The 26,649-nt window shown below is 48.1% G+C and overlaps 1 protein-coding gene across 3 annotated transcripts in view; it reads right to left on the bottom strand.

Moving 5' to 3' along the window:
* The window catches only part of CYTH1 (cytohesin 1), a 78,735-nt gene that overhangs the window by 21,141 nt on the left and 30,945 nt on the right, over positions 1-26,649 (bottom strand). Inside the window, exons 1-2 of one of the 3 annotated variants that reach the window (XM_067716320.1) lie at positions 21,925-22,360; positions 987-1,069 (exon numbers count right to left, since the gene is read on the bottom strand). In XM_067716320.1, coding sequence (XP_067572421.1) covers positions 987-1,069; positions 21,925-21,952 — 111 coding nt within the window. In that variant the 5' untranslated portion in view covers positions 21,953-22,360. Of the gene's footprint in view, positions 1-986; positions 1,070-12,959; positions 13,307-21,924; positions 22,361-26,649 lie in introns of those variants that run through there. The other 2 variants (XM_067716323.1, XM_067716321.1) reach the window with 2 other exon arrangements.

Raw genomic sequence — 26,649 nt, 5'->3', positions numbered from 1 at the left:
TTTCTTGGGTTCCTACCAGATAGTAAACATTCTAGGAAATACAAAGGTGAAAAAGATAACCTCCTGACCACAAGGAGTTTAGTCTAGGACAGAAATTTATAATCATACACACTATGTACAATATGTATTTTTCCACTGAAAACGGCAGCCTTAACACAGTCTGTTGGAGCACATCCGCAGCTCACTGAACAGCGGGTGACAGAAGATTCCCAGGATAAACCACTCCCCGCAACGCCCAGGCTGCCCAGCCAGCAGTGCTGGTGCCGGGCCAACAGTGCCGCCAAGTGGCTGGCAAAGGGAACGCTGATCCCAGCTCTGCCTTCCACCCCTCCCCCATCTAAGCAGGCCCTCAAGAGTGGACGACCGTCACGCTGGAGGGGGCTCTGAGTGAAGAACTGCGAAGCTTTCCCAGCACTTACCAGTGAAGGAGGAATCAAAGAACTAGGGCCACAGCAAAGTATACTCACATCAACACTGGAGCACGCCCAGTCTTTTCTGACGATACACTTCGCAGCTTGGCGTTACAGGGTGTGCCCCCTCCCGTCCCTGCCCCTGAGCTCTCAAATGTGTTACAGAGCAGAGAATTCTAAAAGAATTGGCTTCCCCAGGGGCTAAATAATCCAACTAATGGCAACCTATCAACAGGTGTTTTCATTCCTATTTTGCAGAAAAAGAAACTGAAGACCAGAGAGGCAAAATTCTCTATCTAGAATCGCCCTGCCAGAAAGTGGCCACCAGGACGTGGACATGGGTCTACATAACCTGAAGCCTGGGTTCTAGTCGCAGTCAGGAGACCTGTCACTCTAGCCTGACAGCCGGCCAGCTGGGTGCAGCTTACAGAGCACTCCTCCTCTCTGAGATTCCACTCTCACTTGTTAATAAGCAAAGCTGGTTATCAATACCTGCACTTTATCAGAACTGTGGTGAGACCAAGGCAGAAGGTGTCACGAGAAGACACCTGGTCGAGGTGGCTGCCCAGCTCCTACCTGGATGTCAGCCAGCAGCTCCTGCTTCCTCCGCCGAATGTTCTCCAGCTCCTGGCGCTCCTCTGCAGTCAGGTCACTGGGAACTACAGAGAAGGAGGGAAGGATTACTAAGAAGGCTTTTCCTCGCCAAAAATAAATACAATCCAGAGACGCAAAAGGACAAAGGTACCACGGAAGGGGTGAGAAGCCAGTGTCGGAAATGAGCGACTGCTGGGGACGGATCTGGCTCCCATTCTCCGTCAGGATTACCAAGGTTAGAAAGGATAGTGGATCACAGAGAAGAGCTCTGATAAAGGAACAGTTGTCACAAAAAAACAAGAGAGAAAAGGCTGCCTGAGATGAGATGAGGTTGGCTAGCAATGAAAGAGGAGGACTGTGGGCCAGGCCCTGGCCATTTCCATCCTGAGGGGTGGGGGGCTCAGGCCCCTGGTTAATCCATCTCTCTAGGCCTCAGCTCCCTCACTGGGTCCAGCCCCGACACAGGGCAATGGCCATGACCCTAGCGGGGAGGGGGAGGCAACAGAGAGGCAACGTGAACAACAGTTTTGTGCCATTCTGGAGGGGGAAGGGGAGAGACTAGTATGTACAGAGAAAAAAAATCTAGAAGGACACACCCCCAAACTGAAACAATGTTTAACTCTGAGGATGGGGTTATGGGGACTTTTCTCTCTGCTTTATACCCTTTAACATTTTTTGAATCATATTTTTAAATGAGCTCTTATCATCAGAACAAAGTTACTTAATTCCCCATCACAGTTCTCACCACAAAACGCTTCCCCATTCCTCAAGACTCCATCTCCTCTAAAAGCAGGGGCTCAGGGTAGGTAGGCCCTACAACGGCCCTTCTGAGTGTGTGGGCAGCCAGCGGTCGATGGAAGAACAGGCGTTGGCATCAGGCACGCCCGGCTCCAATCCCAGATCCATCCCACCACACGGCACTCAGGCCACTTTGCACAGTTACTGAACCTATTCAGGCCGCGTTCACCACCAATAAAATGGGGACACCCTCGCCCATGCACTGGCTGCTGTGAGGGTGAAGTCCCACAGTCACTGAAGTGCGCCCCATCCCGCCTGGGGCTTAGGAGGGGCTCACAAGTGTTGGTCCCATTCCCTTGGGGGCCACAGCAAAGGGCCCCATGTTGCCAGATTGGGGGGGCAGTACCTGGATGCTCCCATCCTTCGCGCAGGCGCCTCAGTAAGTGAGAACTGCTCCGTATGATGTGGTGGCCACAAGCCGAGTGTGGGTAGTAAGCACTTGAAATGTGATTAGCCCACTTTCAGATGGGCTGTGTGTGTAAAATACACACCAGTTTTGTACCAAAAAAGTTAACATATCTCTTTAATACTTTTTTGTATTGATTAAACATTGAAATGATAAGTTGGTAAATAAAATACATTATTTTAATTGTGCTCACAGGGGCTGCTGGAGTGTAACACTGCATTTGTGGCTCATATTACGTTTCTACTGGGCAGCACAGTGGAACAGTTCTGCTTGAAGGCGCAGTCAGGGTGCACGACTTGCCAACAATGGCCCTGAAACTGAATCTACTGCGTTCAGAGCACAGTTACTCTCCCCAAATACTTCATAAAAATCATGTAAGACAATAGAAGAGGGTAGAAACAATAGACCACAATTAAGTCTCAGCACAGGTTAGTTAGTTACATTAGGTTCTAAGCTGATTCTTCCTTTTTTATCCAGCTTTTCCCCACCCTTGTCTAGAAAAGTGTCTTGTTTAAAAAAAAAAAAAATTATTTATTTCTTTTTTTTTTAACATCTTTATTAGAGTATAACTGCTTTACAATGGTGTGTTACTTTCTGCTTTGTAACAAAGTGAGTCAGTTATACGTATACATATGTCCCCGTATCTCTTCCCTCTTGCATCTCTCTCCCTCCCACCCTCCCTATCCCACCCCTCTAGGCGGTCACAAAGCACCGAGCTGATCTCCTGCTGCTATGCGGCTGCTTCCCACTAGCTATCTATTTTACGTTTGGTAGTGTATATATGTCCATGCCACTCTCTCACTTTCTCCCAGCTTACCCTTCCCCCTCCCCGTATCCTCAAGTCCATTCTCTAGCAGGTCTGCATCTTTATTCCCATCTTGCCCCTAGGTTCTTCTGACCATTTTTTTTTCTTTTTTTTTTTTTAGATTCCATATATATGTGTTAGCATACGGTATTTATTTTTCTCTTTCTGACTTACTTCACTCTGTATGACAGTCTCTAGGTCCAACCACCTCACTACAAATAACTCAGTTTCATTCTTTTTTATGGCTGAGTAATATTCCGTTGTATATATGTGCCACATCTTCTTTATCCATTCATCTGTCAGTGGACACTTAGGTTGCTTCCATGTTCTGGCTATTGTAGATAGAGCCGCAATGAACATTCTGGTACATGACTCTTTTTGAATTATGGTTTTCTCAGGGTATATGCCCAGGAGTGGGATTGCTGGGTCATATGGTAGTTCTATTTTTAGTTTTTTAAGGAACCTTCATACTGTTCTCCATAATGGCTGTATCAATTGACATTCCCACCAACAGTGCAAGAGGGTTCCCTTTTCTCCAGCATTTATTGTTTGTAAATTTTTTTTTTTTTTTTTTTTTTTTTTGCGGTACGCGGGCCTCTCACTGTTGTGGCCTCTCCCGCGGCGGAGCACAGGCTCCGGACGCGCAGGCTCCACGGCATGTGGGATCTTCCCGGACCGGGGCACGAACCTGTGTCCCCTGCATCGGCAGGCGGACTCTCAACCACTGCGCCACCAGGGAAGCCCCTGTTTGTAGATTTTTTGATGATGGCCATTCTGACCGGTATGAGATGATATCTCATTGTAGTTTTGATTTGCATTTCTCTAATGATTAATGATGTTGAGCATTCTTTCATGTGTTTGTAGGCAATCTGTATATCTTCTTTAGAGAAATGTCTATTTAGATCTTCTGCCCATTTTTGGATTGGGTTGTTTGTTTTTTTGATATTGAGCTGCATGAGTTGCTTGTATGTTTTGGAGATTAATCCTTTGTCAGTTGCTTCATTGGCAAATATTTTCTCCCATTCTGACGATTGTCTTTTCGTCTTGTTTATGGTTTCCTTTGCCGTGCAAAAGCTTTTAAGTTTCATTAGGTCCCATTTGTTTATTTTTGTTTTTATTTCCATTTCTCTAGGAGGTGGGTCAAAAAGGATCTTGCTATGATTTATGTCATAGAGTGTTCTGCCTATGTTTTCCTCTAAGAGTTTGATGGTGTCTGGTCTTACATTTAGGTCTTTAATCCATTTTGAGTTTATTTTTGTGTACAGTGTTAGGGAGTGTTCTAATTTCATTCTTTTACATGTAGCTGTCCAGTTTTCCCAGCACCACTTATTGAAGAGGCTGTCTTTTCTCCACTGTATATTTATTTTTGGCTGCATTGGGTCTTCGTTGCTGCACGCAGGCTTTCTCTAGTTGCGGCGAGCGGGGGCTACTCTTAGTTGCGGTGTGCGGGCTTCTCACTGCGGTGGCTTCTCTCGTTGCAGAGCACGGGCTCTAGGTGTGCGGGTTTCAGTAGTTGTGGCCCGTAGGCTCAGTAGTTGTGGCTCGCGGGCTTAGTTGCTCCGCGGCATGTGGATTCTTCCCGGACCAGGGCTCGAATCCGTGTCCCCTGCATTGGCAGGTGGATTCCCAACCACTGCGCCACCAGGAAAGTCCCTAGAAAAGTGTCTTTTAAACTTCTCCAAGACCCACAATTAAAAAATGCATTCGATTTCACGACCCAATCTCCCCCATACACAAAAATAATACCCTTGGGACTTCCCCAGTGGTCCAATGGTTAAGATTCCATGCTTCCACTGCAGGGGGCATGCGTTTGATCCCTGATTGGGAAACTAAGATCCCACATGCCTCACAGTGCAGCCAAAAAAAGAAAACAAAAACAAACCCCTCACCACGAGAAATCTATTGACATTTTCTACTGTTTTACACTTAGTTTTCCTAACAGTGGCTGTGGCCCACGAAACTGACTTCGTAGCCTAATGAACGCACTGAGTCCTGTAGTTTGAAATACACTCCTAATTCACTAGAGGCTGGACGGCAGAGCCATCTAGAGATTCCAACAGACCACCTACGCCCAAGCCCAGGCCTTCCAAGTGCGGCCTCAACTGTGCCTCTGTGAACTCAGGGGCGAGCATGCCAGCAGCTACTTCAGGAGAAAGCTAACGAACAACAGGTCAGCTCTAGTTAGAGCAAAAGCCACTCTAAGAAACAGCACAAACTATACTGATCCATTCCCCATTCTAGAGAAAAGCACACCCAAAGGAGTTCACTCTGCTTCTTCTGGACTTCACAAACCGGAAAAATTTCTAGTCCATGAAGATGAGAAGTTCGCTTTAAGAAACTAATTTCCGGAGCTTCTAACATAACATGGTTTTGCAAAATTTGAGGCAATAGTTCATTTCTTTAATAGCTATTCCATGGGGGAATGAATAACCAGGCTTTGACTCTGCACCACAGAGAAGGCTTGATCAGATCACGAAGGAGTCTCGCCCCAATCAGAGGCAAGACTACGTCCTCATAACAAGGCTGATGAAAACCAGAACCATGACGTGAAAAATCTGTATCTCAAGACTGCTGGATACCCTGAGAAGCCAATCTCTACTGTTCCAAACTGGAAACTCTCAGTGGTGGCTTCCTTTTCAGAATCTAAGCACCCAGCCATTCTGGGTTAGCCTTCACACAAGACAGTTTTTCTGGAAGGTCACAATCTAGTTTCTGCAGTAGAAGTTCAAAATGTGCCTGCGGTCCTCCACCTTCTGAGATGCTGCTTTAGAGAGAGTAGAGGGATAAAAAAAGGTACAATCCTGCAATACCACAGAGTACGGGGAGAGGGGCCATCGGCAAAAGAGGCTTCAATGAATTTCCAGGGCAAAGAAAGCAGAGCGCCAACACCTCCCTCTGAAGGCAGAGACTCCACCAGGGCAGGGACCTTGCATGCCTGACACTGCCGTGTTCGCAGCACCCAGCACAGTGTCTGGCACCCAAAGGTTCTGAATATATATTTGTCCCCAGGCAAAAACAAAGGAGCTGGACCGACACGCGGAGAGCAAGCATGGGAGAGGGTGCCCAGGGCGGAGCCTCGGTTCCTATGTTTGGGAGGCCTGGTACTGCCCTGTGGAGAGCAGACTTATGCCCCGGGCCCGTCCCCACACTTGGAGCTCCCACTCAGCCCATCCACCGTATCATTCTTCCGCTCACAGAGATGGCTGAGCCTCCGGCCCAAATGGGAACCAGCAGGGCAGGGAGCAGATAACCTACCCTGGAGCAGACAGAGATAATTAAGGGAACAGAGAAAACTTTGAAAGAACAGGAAACTATGAAAAGGACACAACTACAGAAAAATAATAAGCTCTTGGAAATTAAACATATTTTGCCCCTCTAGCCTCTCCCAAAATAAAAAAAGTCAATAAAAGGATAAAAGATGAAGTTGAGGCACTCCTACAGAACAAAGTGCAAAAGAAAAGACTTGAAAAAAGAAGCAAAACAAAATATAAGAAGTCAGTCCATTCAGTATAATAAAGTTTTTTTAATCTCAGAGAAGTCCTCAGAGTAAAGTTCAGAAGTTGAAGGATTAAAGACAATCCTGAAACCTCGATGAGGAGTAAAGAGGGGAACCAGACCACCCACAAAACAAGAACTGGGCTGGAGCAACAGAGATCCCGTAAGACAGTGGAAGGGCCTTTCAAAGTTCTAAACAAAGACGATTCTGACCCGACACGCACGCACGCTCACAGCGTGGAGAGGATCCGATCAGAACAAGAGGCCAATGTGCTGCAAGAAGACCGTCCTCAGGAAGAGTGGACGAGAGAATGAATGGGAAAGAGCTGGAGTGTTTACGATGGGAGAAGGCATCACTGGGTCTCCTCTCAACAGAACAACAAGGTAGCTAGAAACAGGAAAAACAAAGGCTAGAGGGAATCAGGGTTCAAGCCACAAGCCAATGGGAGGCAAGAAAGGAGGCATCGACCTTGGTGCTGGGAAGAGCTCCCAGGAGGGCGCACACTCCTGTCGCGGGGCGGGTGCCGGTGGGGAGCACGTGGCACAGAGGCCACTTCAGGTTCCAGGACAAAAGCTGTATGTAATCAGCTGTGAGCATGCTGAAATGGGGGAAGAGCTGACGGAGGTGTGAGGGCCTGAGAGGGGCAAGCGGGGTCCCCGCACCTCCTCTTACAAAGGAGCAGGAGGCACGCGTGAAGGATCACAGACAGAAATCAAGGTTGTCAATGCGTGTATGAAAGTCTCAAAGATGAAAATTAAGCAACCAGACATTTGTGAAAAACTATCAAAAATGGACAGGGAGAGAGTGAAGGAAAGAATGCTGCAAGTGAAGGAAATCAGGAGATAATCTTTGACTCTGATAAAATAATCAGCAGGAAGAGAATATTAATACACACCTGGCAGCATCTACCAGAAGATCAAAATCCAGAATAAGTTCATTATGAGTGGTTGCTTCTGGGTAGGGGGTCAGGGAATGGAGAGAGACGGGGCACAAGAGCTCCTGAATACTTGCTTAAAATAATACAGTTAAGTACTACTGCATTTTTTAAATGAAAAATAAAAATGTTAGCCTATGGTCACTAGAAAAAGACAGGCGTTCTATTGGGCTGGCCAGAAAGTTCGTTCGGGTTTTTCCGGAACATCAATATGTCCTGGCGGTCAGATGGAAGATACTTCCAGCCAATGTGCAGTTAGAACCAGCAAGACATTTATCCACATTTACTTTGAAGCTGTCTCCTGACATTAACCACGCGATTTCTAAATCGCTTCGCCATTCCACACTTAGTACCCTTAAATCACAGCACTGCTTCCCTTTTGGTTCAACAAATCACCTAAGAACTTACTACAAAAAAAAAAAAAAAAAGAAGCAGATTTAGATCTCATTTTTCCAGTGGAATTTTGCTCTGAGGTGAGAAAAAAAAATCCAGCATTTTAACAAATGTATTTTCCTCTGCTTAAACTTATCGATGCAACAGCAAATTTTCAACTCAAGCCCTCATTCTCATGTTGCCCATGAGGAAAAAAAAAAATTCCACAGACAAAATGCTTAATTTCATTTAACAGCATGAAGAATCAAAACCATGGCTGGAGAGCCAGAGGAGTAAGCGATCCCTAGCATCCTAGCTGGCGTCTCAAGGACCCTGGAAGGCTGCCACCAGGACACGACAGGAACAGCTGGTACTCAGAAACCACCACATCCACTCGGCACCCCGAGTTTCTGAGAAAGCAGCGTGGGCCCCTGGGAAAGGCATCTATCTACCCACGCCCTGGCTCTCCTGCGTAGCTATTAGGGTTAAACTGTAAAAGATCTGATGGGCCAGATGGCAGAGCAACAAACAACTCCTCCCCCACCCCCCCCCACCCCCACCCCCCGACTGCCACGTGCTGCAGCCACGCTTCTGTGCCAGGAAGGCAGCTAAGCCCTCTTCTCCTGAAAAGAATGGCAACTAGGGAGGCAGCGGCCTGCGCATAAAGGACACGGGGCAGAGGGCCTGGAGGCCTTGGGAATTCATGCCTGCAAAGGTTAATTTCAATACAAGGTGTCCTGCTTCCAGCACGGGGACCAGTCCAGTAGCAGCCCCTCACCATTCCCTTGCAGGGCTCCAATTTAATGAAGGGGATTAAAGAGCCTACAACAACAAGGGACCATTGTGCTCGGCTGTGAATAGAAAAGCCACACAAGGGGACCTTCTATTTATTTCTTTATTTAAATGTTGCTCTGCGGATTTAACCGGCAGAAACCCAGAGCAGCAATGTGCTCCATCCAGCGCATACAAAGGAGGCTCTCTTAAAGGGACAGCGCCCTCCTTCCGGGCTGGGGGCGGGTAGATATGCACATGCGGCATCGCTAGGTCCAGCTTCTCCCTCTCCGGCGGTCACAGTCACGGGCAGGTGCCCAGAGACCTGCCATGAAGTCTAACTGAAAAGGCAGATCTTCTGACAGCAGTTTCTGCTCAACAGGAATACAGGCGGCTGCCAGCCAAAAGGGACCGCGTTGTCTGTCCTTCGTCCCCAGGGGTGACATCTATCAAAGTGTTGGAGGTGCGCTTTAGGGCCCAGACACAGCTCCCTGAGGTCCTCCAGCTATACCAGGTCCCTCTGCCTAGCTTTAAAATACGTCATTTGCCTTATTTTTTCCACCATAACCATCAACCATCATCCTTCTTATATATAGCCCTTGCCTTTCAGTGGATAAGAAGGGTCTAAATTTAAACCAGCACAGCAGGGAAACATTTAAAAAGGTGAGGCCAAGAGTCCATAAGGCCCTCCCTTTTCCCCATGTGTGGAGAAAGTAGACAAACAGGTCTGGTCTCCATGAAGCCCAGGAGGGCGTCGGTGTGCAGAAAAAGCACTTCCAGGCCTCCGGAGCCAGCGCCGGCCAGGGTGCCCTGCTAAGCAAGGCCAGACCTTTTCCAGGCTGGAGTTTCATGAAACTGAAAACACACACAGCCTCAGAAACCACCTGCCCACCTGGAGCCACAGCAGCCTGGTAAAGTAAAGCATGAGGATTAGCAGATGCAAACTATTATACACAGAATGGAGAAACAACACGGTCCTACTGTAGAGCACAGGGAACTATATTCAATATCCTGTGATAAACCATAACGGAAAAGAATAGGAAAAAGAATACACACACATACACACACACACACACACACACACACACACATATATGTATAACTGAATCACTTTACTGTACAGCAGAAATTAACACAACATTGTAAATCAACTATATTTCAATAAAATAAATGTTCTTAAAAAAGAAAGAAAGGTAAAGTAAAGCACTGGGCCTTCCTGTACCCTCTCCAGAAACTGTTACCGGCTCCAGAGGGAACATGAGCTTTTTACAAACAGCTTTTGGGTTCAAGAGCGCAAATCTGGGAAGCTGCCCGCGGAGTGAAGGCGGTGTGCCTCCAAAGACAAAGATCAAAGGGCCTGCGTACAGAACTCATGGTGTGGTGAGTGCTGGTCAAACCACCAGGCACTTTCTGAATCAGCCTGTGCAGATCCTCCGGTCAGATCACTCGCTCTGCTCCACCCTGGGGTAAGTCACCTTGGTCTCCCAAGAGATCCCAGTGCCTTCCAGTGTGAAAAACCCCAAAAGACTAGAAAGAACTCAGGCTTTGGTGACATACAAACAGTCAGCAGACTTTCACAAAACTCTCAATTCTATGCTGACGTTAGAGGTCAGGGCTTCCCTGGTGGCGCAGTGGTTGAGAGTCCGCCTGCCGATGCAGGGGACACGGGTTCGTGCCCCGGTCCGGGAAGATCCCACACGCCGCGGAGCGGCTGGGCCCGTGAGCCATGGCCGCTGAGCCTGCACTCCGCAACGGGAGAGGCCACAACAGTGAGCGGCCCGCGTATTGCCAAAAAAAAAGAAATACATGAGGTCAGATCTTCATGATGGGGATAAGAAAACAACCAAAATTCACAGGGTCCTTAAGTAAAGGCAACATAGAGATGAGTGAAACAGAAAGCTACAATGACTAAGGGGCTTCGCTGACAGCCTCACACTTAGAGACAGACCTCAGGGTAGTTGTCAAGACCAGAGGGCACAGGAGGATGTAGCAAAGGGATGTGACCGAAATCTGAAACTTGTAGACACATATACGGCCAACAGTCTGCTGACTTGACCACCTCACACCTTTACAGAAAGTCTCCCGACTTCGGGAAACAATTCCTTTTCCCTTCAACTAAGTCAAAACTACAGCAACCCTCTGTATAATTTAATACCATATTATTCTGCCTCGAAAAGGAAGGAAATTCTGACACGTGCTAGAGCATGAAGGAACCTGGAAGACATTATGCTAAGTGAAATAAGCCAGCCACAAAAGGACCAATACTGTACGATTCCACTTACATGAGGTCCCTAGAGAAGCCAAATTTACAGGGACAGAAAGTGGAATGGTGGGTGTCTGGGGCTGGGGGAGGGGAGAATGGGGAGTCAGTGTTTAACGGGGACAGAGTTTCAGTTTTGCAAAAATTCTGGAGAGGGATAGCGGTGATGGTTGTCAACAAGGTAAATGAACTTAATGCTATTGAACCATTCACTTAAAATGGTAAATTTTATGTTACATATATTTTACTGTAATTAAAAACAAATGAAACAAAATTTTCATAGCAATATCCTGACTTCCCGATTTCTGCTTACCTTAGTCCCTTTCCCAAGAAGCTATGATTTGACTTTTGTGTAAAGCACTGGAAGAGAAGTGTCTCACCACCAATTTACAGCCTAAGTGATTCTAAAAGAAAGAATTAAATTGGCACGTGTCTAGCATAACTGACATTCAACACAGGAGGTGAGAGGTGCCTTCTAGCAAATTGCCAAGGTGAATATTTACTCTTCTAGTTTAAATTCTTTCCACACAAAGACCACCCAGTCTCCCACCTAGAAGTAAGTACATTAAAGATTTTATTACCATAGTCTGCATCTTTAAGGAAAACTTTGTTCCTATCTCAGTCTTTGAGACGTCTCATCTAACCGCTAACCTAACAACTCAGGCCCCCTTAACTGAGATGAGACACTGCCCAGGGATTGGGGGTTGAGGGGAGGGACACCTGTGTGGGGCTTCACTGCCTAGTTGCTCTGTGACCTGGAGAAAACCACCACCTCTCCCTGCCCTGGTTTCCTTAAGCAGGAATGGGCATGTCAGCATCCTTGTCCTTCCCAATGAGAGGGTGTATAATAAACAGCTCCATAAACTGTCTCATGAAAGCAGGGTGTTTTATCATCTTACCTTACATAGAGAAGGGAATCAACACATTTTATCTAATAAATCCTGGAACTCAAAGACCAGTTTGCATAACCTTATGATTCAACCAGCTAACCAAAGGGAAAATGAAGTCAAATTTCAAGGTAGTAAAAGAAACAAAGTCATAAAATTTTATCCTGAAAGTTTGGTTTAGAAAAATAAAGTTAACATCTGCTTTCAAGAAAAGCTGAACACTAGAAAATAATCATTTTAAGAACCTCAAGCTTTTCTAAAATCTAGCAGTGGTACTATGTGATCCAGCAGGACTTCTGCAGCAGTTTCTCTCCAGCACTCATACTTGCAATCTCTGTCTCCAAGGCTGTTGTTGAAAGGGTCACAGAGACTGCAAGCGGAGCTGGAGCCAGCTCAGCAAGGAGAGCCATGTTCTACCTCTGGCTCCTTGAGACATCGCAGAGCCCTCGTGCTCTCTGGGAGCCTCGGAGCTCCCATCCTAGCAGCCGAACTGAGCATCGGCGCCCCTCTCCTCCCTCCCCACACCAGCTGCCATCTCTGGCACTGCACAGCTGTGCCACCACATCCCTTCCCTCCAAAAGAGAGGCTCGGTGAGGGCGTGAAGAACTGAAGTCAGTTCGCTCTCACTTTACCCGCCTTCCTAAAACCTATGTGTACGCTGGCCCTTTGTAAAACCCTGAACACTTCTGCAGACTGAAACACTGCCCCCCGCCTTGGCTGACAGCTGGAACAGACCCCTGGCACCAAAATAAACGCGGGACTCCAGCTCCTCTTCTATGTGCATTTTTGGAAAGAGGGCTACCATACCCGGGGAAGGTTCCAAAGTTCTTAATGAGTAAAATAAAAACTCCTAGGGTGGGTTGAGAGGGAGATCTCGCCGGATTTGCCCCTCTGCTTTCTGCCGGCCTATTTCTAACCTCACCAGAGCAGGACCACAGAAATCGGTTATTAGCTTGCTCCTCAATCTCAGGCCTAGAAGAAACCACACTGAAGGTTTAAACCTCTATTTGAAGAAGCTACTGGAAAAACCCTAGGAGGAGAGAGCAGAATGCGAAACCACAAGACAGACATGCAGAGAAGCAGCCGCTGCACACATCACGCTGCTGCCTGCTCCTGGGTGGGAGAGGCCGGCAGCAGCGGCGGCGCATAATAATAACAGAGGGATCCGCGCTCTACAGGAAGCTGCACACGATGGGCTCACACGCGCCACCCACCCGGCCTCTTACCCAGGGCGAGTCCCCTCTCCGGCAGCCCCAGGATCCCGGCAGCCCCAGGGCGGCGACGTCAAAGCCCGGGCAGCTGGCAGCTCTCAGCTTCAGAGGCCATGGTGGCCCAGCACCGCGACCCCCCAGTCCCAGGCCCCCGGCTGCCCCCACAGCGCCGGGCGGAGGCAGCGATGGAGCCTGCACAGAACGTGCGTCCGCACAGCCAGGGCAGAGGCGGCGGCCGCGAACACAAAAGCTGAGCGGAAACCCGGGTGGAGAGGGAACCGATGCTGGTGGGGAAGGCAGGCGTGGACGGAGACGTCGCCGGGCTGACACTTGGAGCGTGTGCTCCTTCCTCCAGGCTTATTTCCATGAATGCGATGACAGTGCCCCGCCCACCACGCCCCCACTCGCGGCCTCGGAGGGGGGACGCGCCAAGAGCCTTTGCTCACAGGCTGCAGCGGCTTTTTTCTCCCCCTTGGAAGCAAAAAGCTGATGGTGGCTTCCCAGGGAGGATGTTAACCCTTACTTAAGGTACCCTCTCCCTTCCTGAGTGGATAAACAGGAGGGCAGGATCCAGAGGGCAGGCTGTTCTGTCGCCCTCAGCGCAAAGCCACCTCCTTCTCCCAGCACTGTGTCAGGAGGCAGGGACACAATCCCCCCCTTCCTGTCCTCTGAGGCCCTAGGCCCCCTGTCTCCACGTGGCACGCTCCAGCCTTTTTACTAAGAAGGACCTGCCTCCCACTCAGGCCATGTGCTAGCCGCTCTCTCCACACACAGGCCATAGGTGTTTCCGCAGCAGAGGCTGCAACATAGCGTTCCAGTATATTCTGGTTAGGGTGAGTGAGGCAGGTGGGTCCAGGGACAATACTGTAAGATGGCTGGTGACAAGAAACGTCGCTACAGCCTGAGAGGAGTGGCTCTCAAGCTCCAGAGGTGCAAGGGTCACCAAGGGCACCATCAGACACACAGATCTGACCCCAGGCTGAGACTCGGGTTCCAGAAGCTCAGGCCCCCGTGTTAAGCCAGAACACAGGGTGACTGGAAGCCTTGTCTGCAGACCCCTCTGGGAAGCACTGCCTTTGACTAATAAGGGGGAAGAGACATAAGGATTTTAAAACAAGTGCCAAATAAACAAGGAGAAAAAAGAGAAAATAAACCACTACACTAGATGAGGTTCTCCGATCTCGGCACTCTTGACATTTCGGGGATCATTCTGTGTCGAGGGCATCCTGGTGCCTTAGAGCACATTTAACTGCACCCTGGCCTCCACCCACTGGATGCCAGTAACACCCCACCCTATCCCCCAGACAGGACAATCCCAAACGTCTCCAGACATTGCCAAATCCCCTGCAGGGCAAAAGTGTTCTGCTTAAGAACCACTGGTCCAGGCACACAACAACAGGAGGAAAAAAACTTAAAAATCCCACACCCTCCCCTGCCTTCCAGTCCTCTGCCCTTAGGAAACTGCTGACAGGAGGCACCCTCCCCCACTACACTAACGTGGGATCCATACTCTGAGGTTTCCTCATCACCAAGAGGGTCACCAGACTTAACCAAACACTTGGGCTTTGCAGCCTAGCCTGTCTTTAAAGAAACAGCCACAATGTGAACAATTCTATTTTTGTGTCGAAATGACAGTTCTCATCTAAAAGAATCATACCAAATCTACGAGAAATAAACCCTAAAATTATTTATGAAATCTTTGCTTTAAGCTGCAAAAGGAGGCAAGTTTTCAACGAACACGTGGACTGAGAGTCCCTATCTGACACTCAGTCTGGTGAGCTGCCCATCCCTCACCCGGCCCCAGGGAAAGTCCATCCTCCCTGGTCCACCAGAGCACCTCGTTCCCAACCTGTTTCCGTTTCCTTCTCATTGTTTAGAGGCTCATCCTGGCCAGCCATCAAGAGCCACCTCTTACGGGGAGAACTCCCTCAGTTCACACAAATTAACCCTCACTTAAAGGCCTTCTTCATACCGTTTCCTTCGAACAATGTTTGTATCATGCAGTTTACCACCTGGTTGGACACTGTCCTGTTCCCAGGGGGTTATCTGTCCATGAAATTAAGCTCTTGCCTTCTAGTAAAATACCATAAATATTCTCACAGCACTCTGCACATTCCTAAGGGCTATGTCCCCCTTTCCAAGCTAACGTCAAAATACGCACAGACACACTCCAGGGATTTAAAGGTCCCAGCAGGCAGATCCTGACCTGTCACTTTCTGTGCACGACTGGGTCATAAGGCACAGGCTCACTGTGGCTCACCCTTAACTCACCAGCTACAACTCAGCAACAGAGGATCCACCACTGGGCTTGCCTTGTAGCGTGTAAACCAGCAAAGTCCTCAGCGTGAAGCCAGGCCAGACTGGCTGGCAGCAAAGCCTGCACCACGGTCAATTCTTGGCACAAACAGTATGATCCAAGGAAGCAAGGAGACAAGAAGTGAGAGTGAAAAGCTACCAACAGGAAGTCTGCAGTGTGGCCCGCCTCTTCTCTGAACACAGATCTCAATAAGCGGCCCCGCAATCAAGTTTGTGAAGTCACAGCGATGATCAGAGAAAAAGACTGTTCACCGGCTAGTAATCTCAGGAAATCTACCAACAGAGAAAATAAAAGCTTTAAAAAATTACTTTCTCAGACTTGTAAACTAACAATCTTTGGGGAAAAAATGGTTACCACCCATAAACCAGGTAGCCTATTAGTAACGACCCTATTAGTTACCATAGAAGATACAAAGATGGTAAGACACGGTTCAGGCCCCCAAAGAGCTTACGTGTTACTTGGTCCTTTTAAAGAAAAAAGAATCAAGCAGCAAGTAAGCGCCAAATGAATGCTGGAGACAGGCGTCACGGGGTCAGAGACAGCCAAGCCCGCAGCCAGGGTGTCCCAGGAGACCCCACGAGGGCTGAGGCGGGGCCATCGGTGAGAGGGCCCTCGAGGCTGGGGACAGAGGACAAACTGGAAATGCCTAGAAAAGCTGCACAAGTCAGACCGTGCCCTTTGAGTCTGGCATGAGGACATCTGACTGTCCTGTTGTCAGGCGGGAGGCAAGGTAGAGGCAGAGTGGGAAGGGGCGTGGGGGCACCCGGAGAGACGGACGGGCAGCTTTTCTGTGGTGGCCAGGGAGAAGTGACAGGAACACAGGGCGTTTGTCCAAGGCAGGGAAACTTGGGCTCAAAAGTGGGAACAGAGGACTAAGTGTCTTCTGCCCCCCTGGTAGTTCAGAGCTTGCACGGCCACCCTGTGCGACACCCGCTCCCCACACCACGCGCCGTCTCCCCAGGGCTGCCTTGAAACAGGCCCTCCGCCACGCGCGCAGGGTGGTCTGCAGCACTCGCTTATTCCACAGACAGCTCCTGAGAGGCAGTAAATCAGCGTCTTTCAATTCAGCAACATCACAAACTTGCTAACCCTACGCACTCAGCCTCCCCAAGCCCCACGTCACCTGGGCAAAGGCCCTGCACCAGCCCATACCAGGCGTGGAGCCCTCCACATCTCAGCATCCCCATCTCCCCTGCTTCTGTGTCACACAAAACTCAGGCATGGAATTTCAACCATTCTACCCTATTCCTTAAGCTTTTTTTTTTTTTTGCGGTACACGGGCCTCTCACTGCTGTGGCCTCTCCCATTGCGGAGCACAGGCTCCAGACGTGCAGGCTCAGCGGCCATGGCTCACGGGCCCAGCCGCTCTGCGGCATGTGGGATATTCCCGGACTGGGGCACGAACCCGTGTCCCCTGCATCGGCAGGCGGACTCTCAACCACTGCGCCACCAGGGAAGCCCCCCTTACGCTTTAACATGCTGAATTGCTCTTTAGTAAAAGCTAGGAGCATAAATGCTTCTTCAAAGAAGCCGAGACTGGCTTCTGTCCCCTCTCTGAGAAAGGCCTGAAGCAACCTAGAGGGTAGCAGTTCCTAACTCTAACCTCAAAGGAGAAGAAGCCAGCTCCTGGTGCCAGACATCAACCCTTCTCAGAGCTGCCCGAAGTCCAGAGAAGTGCCCCTGAGGTCTGAGAGAAGGCTGAGAGGAGCTGGAGGCACCGACCCAGGCGCCTGCTCTCCGGGTCCCAGTGGCCCTGGGTCCGCTCACAGGCAGCAGAGCTGGGGCAGGCAAGGGCCAGCCTCCCTGATGGGGCCTGCTCCCGGCACCAGCGCAGGGGACTCATCCCTGCCGGGGCTGCTCTCGGCCATCCTCTCCCTCCTGGCCTTTGCAGAGGGCGCAGCAGAGACAGGAGGAGACTGTAGGGAGGAAGGAGGGGAGGACTATGGGGCCACGAGGAGGCTGAGGCAGGCGGTGGGCAATGCTTTGTCCGCAGAGACCCAGGGCTGCACTGTGCCTCACAGCCACCAGCTCAAGGAGGCGAGCTGACCCGTGAGAGGGCAACCAGCAAATGCCCCGCAAGCCAGCGCGCTTACTGTGCCAGGAGCAAGTCACCAAGAAAACAAGGAAGATCTGAGCACGGGCAGAAAGACCTCTGCGGGGAAAAGCTGTCCTCAGTATGTGCATCCGTTTCTAAAACTACTGTTTACCTTACCAACAAGAGTTTCACAGGAGCGCAACAGATAAAACGATATTAAAGTTCATATGGAAAATGTATGTATGAATAGCCTAGAAAACTATGAAGAGGAAGAAGGGTAATGTGAGGTGAGCCTCTGCCAGAGATTAAAGCGTTGAGACATCAAAAATTTGAAATTTCAGCACTGGAGAAGGAAAACAGCAGGAAAGAAACTCAAGAGATACTGAAACACACAGGTGGCACTTCAAGTCATAAAATCTCATAAAGAAAATATTTTTAAAATATACAAAAATATAAAGAAAAATAGGATTATTCAGTCAATGGTGGGGCGGGGCAATTAGCCAGCTGCCCATCTGAGGGCAAAGTAAGCTGCATGTCTACTCATTTATATCAGAGTAAGTTCTAGCTGAGTCAAAGATTCTAATGTAAAAGAAGAAACCACAGAAATTCTAGAATAAAGCATGGATTAATACGGTTATAATCTCAGAGAGTCTGTTCAGTTTGCTACAATAAAATGTAAAGCTTCAGAATGGAAAATAAAGTTCTATGAGCTAAAAGGTAAACCACCAGGACAACCAATGTGCAAAATACATGACAGACGATTAACTTCTTTTCACAAGGACAGCAGTAAGACAAAGTGGACACAACCAGCGAAAGACATAGAAAGCAGACCCAGAAAGACAAACACAATGGCCAGACATGAAGGACGCTTAAACTCTCCAGTTAAAGCATGAACACCACACCGCTTCAGGTGAGTCTGGCAGAAATGAGAGTGTCCGCCAAGGGCGCGGGAGTACACAGGCGGCCCAGGCTCTGCTGGGGGAGAGTAAACGGCGCAACCTTTCTGCTGCAGTACTTTTCAATTCAGCAATTCCGTTTAAGAACTTATCCAATGGACGTACTCCCAAAAGTGCAAAAATGAAAACTACTTACACACAATTTGGTCATGAAAAAGAACGAGCTGATTGGTAGATGCCAGCACAGAAAGATCTCCCGGACACTGTGCCACGGGAAGGAACAGGACACCATGCGCGTGGCACCAATGCTGGCAAACGCAAGATCTGAGAAGGACGCACTTGAAACTGTCAACAGGGACCCTGTTCAGAGACGAGGAGTGTGGACAGGGAGCAAGCAGAGGCAGCGACACCGCATTTTATACCTTTCTGTGTATCTGGATCCACAAGTGAGGCAAAATTGTATGTTGAAATTTCTATTCAGAGAAAATATGGAAATGTCACCAGCCACTTACCCCAAAACATTTGCTCAGATTAATGACTAATTATTCCTTTAGTGGAAGGAACATACTTGAGGCCTGTTATAATGTGTGTGAAATCCCTGAGGCAACTATACCATCAGGCCACGCTGTCTACGTGGGATTCCAATGTATTTCTATGAATCAGAATCCTGAATGCTTAACAGAAGAGGCTTAAGATTGCAGAAAGAGAGGAGACGCAGAAACAGCCACTGACTTAGAAAAGAAATGTATTGCATTTTTCTAGGTCAGAAGTTAAGCTTTCATGATTTCTCCATAGGGTAAGGAAGGAAGAACATACAAAAGTCAAGAAATTATCTTCATAAGAAGGGAAGGAGTGGCGGGGCAAGTCCTGACCATGAGCAGAGCTGAGGGCAGCAGGACTGACTTCTGTCCCCGTTTTCACTGGTATGTCACACCCAGCACGGGCTCAGGAAGAGGACACATGGGTCCCAAGAGCAGCACATCTCAGCAGTGCTGCCCAACGCCAGCCCCGGCGGAGTTCCATGTCCCCCGCCAGGAGCCGCGGACCCACAAGCCTGTGGCCCCTCTGCATCTAGTGACTGTCCCAGCTGCAAAATGAGCCCATCTGAATCCCCATGAGTGGAAGCTCTTCACAAGGTAACAGGAGAAGACAGCAGCAGTTACAAGAGTCTTTTTCTAAAAAGGAAATCTCAGCTGGGCTGCAACAAACAGAAAGAGGAGCAGAGACAAGAACAATGTAAATTCAGTAAAGGTGCCTTTGGAAGGCTGTCAAAATGCAAGGGAAAAGTGAGAAATGGATATTATAAAAAACTTCCAGGACGTCTATCCCTCCATGTTTAACGTAACCAGCAGCAAACTCTATGTAGGTCCTGTGCTGCCAGCCCCCCACCACAAACATATTCAGCGAATCTTCCAGAGCCACAGGAAGGGCTGCACCACAAGGTCCTGACGCCTCCTGTCCAGATCTACCGCACCTGCCTTGTCCTCGTCTCCACTGTCCATTGGCAGGCTGGGGGCCCCTAAGGCCCCAGACCTGTGTCCTGCCAAGACCCACACTCCCTGCCTCTCCTTTCCACAATGCTGGCTCCTCAGACAACTCCACCTGCTGCCCTCCACACTCCACCCGCCTCCTGGATGCTGGGTCCTGACCACTGGCAGCCAGCCCTATGCATTTATGTTCCGTACCAAAGAGAACTTGGGAAGCTGCAGAAAGCCTCAGATGATGGATAAAGGTCCGCTCTTTTCAGAGCAGGACCCGAGCCCCGTTTCTGTTCATGTCTTTCATCAAGAAAAAAGGGCAGTCCTGACCCTCTGTTCAACGCTGCGGGCACACACGCTGGTGCGGTCCACAGACAGCCTATGAAATCCAGGCTAGAACCTATGAAATCCGGACCAGAGCGAGTCCCCTTCAAAACTGGTCCCAGCAGATGGTGATGCAGGTCTGCTGAGATGTGTGCTTTGTACAGTGCCAAGCGCTCTAGCTTAAAAATAAAGATGTAACCATTTTTGATTTCGCAAAATACAAACTCAACCCCTAAGGAAGGGAGTGAGGAGTATCTACAGATGTTCACTTACAGCACCTCTGCTTTTCTGTTTAATACTCGCCTCGACCTCAGCAACTGCCCAACAGAAGGCTGGCACAATGACAAGGAACACATTTAGGGGACGGGATGAGGGGTAAGTTACCATCAGAGAGAGTATTCTAGACGCAACCTGAAAATCCAGTGTCCTAAGGGAGAGGCACTCTATTTAACTCCATTCTATTCAGCATATTTTCCTATAAATAACACTATCCTATACTCACATAGTATCCATGGCTTAAAATCTTTTTTCATTTCTATTTTTATTTGAACTTGACAGCAAAGTCTGACTATGAACTCCGTGCATTTCCTGACAATGAACTATGCACTATTACCTCCAGTTTAGAGGTGAGACTCAGTGAGTATAAATAATCCACAAACAGCCCAAGCCCAATTCAAACTCACTGGCAGAGCACTCAGCTCTTTATTTTCTCTCACGGGAATAATAAAAGCCACCTCAGCTCAGCGTTTACTGTGCATCTGCATATGCCCAGCCTGTGCTCGGAGCTGGGATCTAAAGAGCTCCAGCCCATGCCCTGCACAGAAGGGAGAGGCCAGAGGGGTAGGTGTGCGAGCCTGTGGTGGTAGCACATGCTGCCACGGTGGCCACGCCTGCCCAGGGCTCAGAGGACACCAGGGACCAAGTGGCTTCAGAGCAGTCAAGCCTCCGAGCCAGGAGTTGAGAACAAATGAATTCCCCAGGGCTTCCCTGGTGGCGCAGTGGTTGAGAGTCCACCTGCCGATGCAGGGGACACGGGTTCGTGCCCCGGTCTGGGAAGATCCCACATGCCGCGGAGCGGCTGCGCCCGTGAGCCATGGCCGCTGAGCCTGCGCGTCCGGAGCCTGTGCTCCGCAACGGGAGAGGCCACAGCAGTGAGAGGCCCGCGTACCGCAAAAAAACAAACAAACATGGCCATCTGATGAAAGCATCACAAGAAAACATACACACATACACACACACAACTTAACCTCAGAACGTTTGAGAGCCCTGACCTAGGGTGCTTTAAGCCAGTTCTTCTGCAAAAGCTTTTGGGATTTATAATCCACAAAATTTGTCACCCCTTTACTCATAGCTTCACTGTTTACAGTGTGGGTGTGGAGAAGATGAAGGAAGTTCCCCAGACCTGACGAGGCTTCAAACAGTCTTTACTTAATACCAAAAGAGGAAGATCAAATAACTATGGATATTCTCTTTGTTACATTTTTATTTAATAAAAATGGTTATTATTCATGTTGTACCTCACCGATACCTTCAACCTGGTCTCTAACATCTTTCCTTTTTAGTGTACACTCACTCTGGGTGTACACGCAACTTGCAGAGCTTCTAAGACTGCTGCTTAGATTCAGGAAATCAGACACCATCACCAAGTAGGAGGGCACATGCCACCAAGACGCTCCCAGGGGGATCTTCAATGAAAAGTAAAGAGTGGGGGTGGGGGCTGGGGGACGTCTTCAGTTTAAAAACACAGAATCTCTCTGGCTTGCGCGCGCGCTCTCTCTCTCTCTCTCTCTCTCACACACACACAGAGGCAAGAGCCTCTCGGTCGGTACTCCTCAAGAGGCAGTAAAACTGTCGTCACAGAATTTCACATGTCAATCAAAAGAGCTACTTAAACCCCACCCCATATACCCAAGCCAGGACTGGGACTCACCATCGTCTTCTTTGGTTTTAAGGACCATCTTTTCGGTCACAGTAGGGTGACCGGGTTTTGTTCTTCAAAGGAGAACTCAGAGCAAAGACTCCCTGGGAGGCAGGGCAGGGTGGGGCAGGAATACCTGTGAGCTGTCCAGCCACCGGGACAGCTCAGAGCTGCTTCCTGGACCGACAGGGAACTCGTTGGCCACACTCCTGGACCAATCAGCCTCCAGCCACAGAAGCGTCACTCCCAGTTCGCGGCCACCACCCAGTTCCTGAAGTCAAGCTCAAGTAGCTTCCTAGAGGTTAACCACCTCCTCCCTGGAAGCAGTCTGAGGCTGGAGTCCAACGAGTAACAGTGGCACTTCTGGTCTCAGATTCACCCAAAGCAGCAGACAGAGCTGGCGTTTCTCTCTTCACTTCCCAAGTACCTTCTTAGAATGGAATCACTTAAAAACCCCTGGTTGTCTCACAATGTGATAATAGCGCATTTCCCAAGAGCATGACTAAGAGATCGTAATCATTACAGTATGTTGTGAGGTCACAGGATAAAAGTAGAAGGCAGATTTTAGAGGCCAAAAGAAAAAAAGTCTAAGGGAATTATTCCCAATACAAGTTCAATTTCATCCCCATTCTATGTTCTAATATATTGCACCAAACTGTTCTTTTCTCTTACTATATTCATGATACATGTTTATTACTGAAATTAATTATAGTAGTGGCGGGGGGGGGGGGCACCCAGGGATAACCACTGATGACATTTCAGTATATATTCTTTACATTTTTCCAGATTTTTGTTTTATATACTATATTCTCATTCTGTCTTTTACATGTAAAATTTAACTATATATACATATCTCTTTATATCTCTATATCTCTCATATCTGTCATAGTTAACCTGTATAACCACATATATTATACAATATATGAGATATATTTATCCTTGAGATATACTTACCTCAAGAGATAAGTATACATACAGTCCCCGACTTACAATGGTTGACTTTTTTTTTTTTTTTTTTTGCCGCACCTTGCAGCATGCAGGATCTTAGTTCCCCGACCAGGGATCAAACCCATGCCCCCTGCAGTGGAAGCACGAAGCCCTAACCACTGGAAAACCAGGGAAGTCCCACAATGGTTGACTTATGATTTTTCGACTTTACGATGGTGTGAAAGCAACACGCATTCAGTAGAAACCATACTTTGAATGTTGCTCTTTTCCGGGCTAGCGGTATGGGTCCAATCCTCTCCTGTGATGCTGGGCAGCAGCAGCAGTGAGCACAGCCCCCAGTCAGCCCATGATCACAAGGGTGAACAACTGATACACTTACAACCATCCTGGACCCAGACAACTGCTCTGTTTCTCAGTGTCAATACAGTATCCAAGCCATTACATGAGAAAATCAACACTTTATTACAAAATAGCCTCTGTGTTAGATGATTTTGCCCCACTGCAGGGGGCAAAACAAACTGTGTGTGTTCTGAGCACCTTTAAGGTAGGCTGCACTAAGCTATGATGTTCAGTTTAGGTGTATTAAATGCATTTTTGACCTACAACATTTTCAACTTATGATGGGTTTATCAGGATGTAACCTGAAAGAAAGCTTCCATGAATATTCACGTAATGTTCTGGGAAAAGTCTTTTTCTCAGCACAATACCCACGTCAGTCACGATCCCAAGGAGACAGAGACGCACTCAGAGTGGGAGTCTGGAGAGAAGAGAGGGACTGTCTATAAAAGTGAGGGTGGAGTGTAGGGAGACCACAGGGAGAGACGCAGCATCAGGGCCAGTGAGAGGGGGCGGCCCTGACCCAGGCCAGGCCTGCTGGGGAGCGGAGTAGGCCGCTGGCAGGACCGCAGGTAGAGGGTTCAGCCGACCTTAGTTACCTGGTGGGGAGAAGACACCTTGACCTCACTGTCCCCTGGCCCGCCAGTCTCCTACACAATCCAACAGGGCCAGAGGACCAGGGAGAGCACAGAGAGTGGAGCTGTGAGGGCACAACACAAACCAAAGGCCCCAGGAGCCGGCCCTGAAGAATTCAATGGCCTGACATCTGCCTACCAAGACTCAGCTCCGTAATCACCACAGTTTCAAGACCCTCTTCCTGGGACCCTGTGCCTCTCCAGGCTCGTCTCTCACCACCGTGCCTGGTTTGTTTCTCTAAGCAAAAGATGCACACATCATATAAAAAGCAAATAGTACCTAAGGCTTAAAACAAAAAACCACGGCTTCCTGCCCAACTCCCCACCCCCCCCCACCCCCGAATCATGCTTCACAGACGTAGGTCTCTCGACTATTTCTTCTGCTCGTCACCTCCCTGTTTTGAAAGAACTAGTTACACTACTTGTTCTCGAGTTTTCACCTCTAGACGTCAACTGCCCGCCATGGAAGATGAAGACTCGCCTTTTACCCCCACCCCCCTCCCACGTGCACACACACATACACACGCCCACTCGGTATAATTACACAAACATTTCTGGTTAAATCAGTATTTAGTATTCCCATAAACACTGCTCACAACTCAGCTATATAATGTACTATGATTAAAATAACCACAGAATGGACTAAGTGTCCTTTGTTTGTTTCTGTTTGCTCGTGCCAGACTCTCTACCAAGCTATGCAACTGTCAAGACTGTCAAACGCGCCGAGCGGTCTGTTTTCTGAGATGGCCTCCAGAAACCTCCACGCTCCTACTCAGCCTGGTCTTGTGGCTCTTGAGGCCCGCGTTCGGGGCACCACCCTGAGCACTCCCCCGGACATTTCCCACCACTGGACCTGAGTCTCTGATTCCATGGTTTTTTTCTTTCTTGGATTACTTGCTCATTTAGATGGAGCACCTTCTCTAACAACTAACAGAGAGAGGCTGTGGAGGGGTGGGTTTTCATCGTCATTGTTGTGAATTCTGCATGTCTCTTCTCTCACACCTGACAGTCTGGCTGGGTGTGGCATTCTAAGCGAAGTCATGTTTCCTCAGCATAGTGGAGGCAACCACTCACTGTTTCCTCTTCCTGTATTGCTGGTAGTGATGGTACCATTCTGATTCCCAATATTTTGTATGAGACCTTTTTCCCCTCTCGGGAAGCTTTTAGGACCTTATTTCTACACTCAGTATTGTGAAATTTCATACGTTATGTTAGCCACCAGATAGAACCTATGTCTGAAGTCTTATACTCTTTAATAAATTCCTGTCCTTTTTTTTTTCCAGTTCTTGTTTTTTGGAATTTCTATTAGTTAGACACTGGACCTCCATTGTGAATCCTTTAACTATTCTTATCTTTTCACTCCTACTTTTCCTCTCCTTTTTGAGCTGCTTTCTAGGAAATATTGTTGCAATGGCCCGAATGTTTGTGTCCCACCCACCCCAACTCATATGTTGAAACCCTAATGTGATGGTGTTTGGAGGTGGAGCCTCTGGGAGGTGATTAGGTCACGAGGGTGAAGCCACCTTGATGGGATAAGTGCCCTTATAAGAAGAGGCCAGAGAGTTAACTAGCTCTCTCTTTCTGCCATGTGAGGACACAGCGAGAAGACAGACCTCTATAAACCAGGAAGAGGGCCCTCACCAAGAACCTAAACAGGCCAGCACTGAGATCTTAGACTTTCAGCCTCCACAACTGTGAGAAATAAACATTTGTTGTTTAAGCCACCCAGCCTGTGGTACTTTGTTACAGCAGCCTGAACTAAGACGATTCTCTGCTTTATCTTCCAACCTTTCTACTGAATGTTCTATTTTTGCTATTTTTAATTTGTAAGAACTCACTCTTAATCTCTGAATATTCCTTTTTGATAGCATCCTGTTCTTGTTTCAGTAATATAATTTGAGACTCTTAAGTATATAGTTATTTTTACATATAAATTTATTTATTTTATCTTATTTATTTTTGGCTGCATTGGGTCTTTGCTGCTGCATGTGGGCTTTCTCTAGTTGTGGTGAGCGGGGCTACTCTTCATTGTGGTGAAGAAACCCCCAAAACAGACAAGTAAAACCTGCTGGGATTGTGATTTTCAGTGGCAAATCTACATTGAATCTGTAGGTCCTCTGGGAAAACTGACATCTGAGTGTGCTGGGTCCTGAGTGCACTTTCTCTCTCCATGGATTTAGGTCCTCTTTCAAGTCTTTCAATAACATTTTAGAATTGTTTTTCCATTAAACTCTTGCACATTGTTGATAGATTTATCACCAGGTGTTTAATTACTGTTGGTTGCTAATATATTGGAATGCATTTGTGCTTTATATGTTGACTTTGTAAACAGCAGCCTTGTCAACCTCTGTGAATGATTCTAACAATTTATCTTTAGGTTTTTTTACCTTTTCTATATGGACAGTCAATCCACCTGTGAGATAATCGTTTCCTTTTTTTCCTCTTTACAATCCTTGTGCCCTTTTTCTTGCCCCGTTTCCCTGGCTAGAGCGTTCAGGCCCAATTCTCCTGAGGCTCCGTGGCTGAGAAAGATTGGGCTAGAAAACCCTGCAGCACAGCACTAGTGAAGTTGCTGAGCGTGGACACCCTTCATTTCTTCACCATCTTAAAGGAAAAGTTTTCTACATTCTTCCACAGAATATAACATTTACTATAAGTTGTAAATACCTTTTATCATGTTAAAAAAAGATTCCTTCTCTTTCTAGTTTGTCAAGAGATTTTTTTCAGTTATGGGTGGCTGTTCAGTTCTTTTAGTAATTTTCTTGCAGGTACACATGTGATATTGTTCCAAGAATATACAACCAAGTCATGAACTAGT

The sequence above is a fragment of the Pseudorca crassidens genome, chromosome 19 (genome assembly GCF_039906515.1).
Source record: "Pseudorca crassidens isolate mPseCra1 chromosome 19, mPseCra1.hap1, whole genome shotgun sequence".
In the NCBI taxonomy this organism is placed as follows: domain Eukaryota; kingdom Metazoa; phylum Chordata; class Mammalia; order Artiodactyla; family Delphinidae; genus Pseudorca; species Pseudorca crassidens.
The sequence above is the reverse complement of the archived record's forward strand: the minus strand, read 5'-3'. Positions and strand labels throughout refer to the sequence as shown.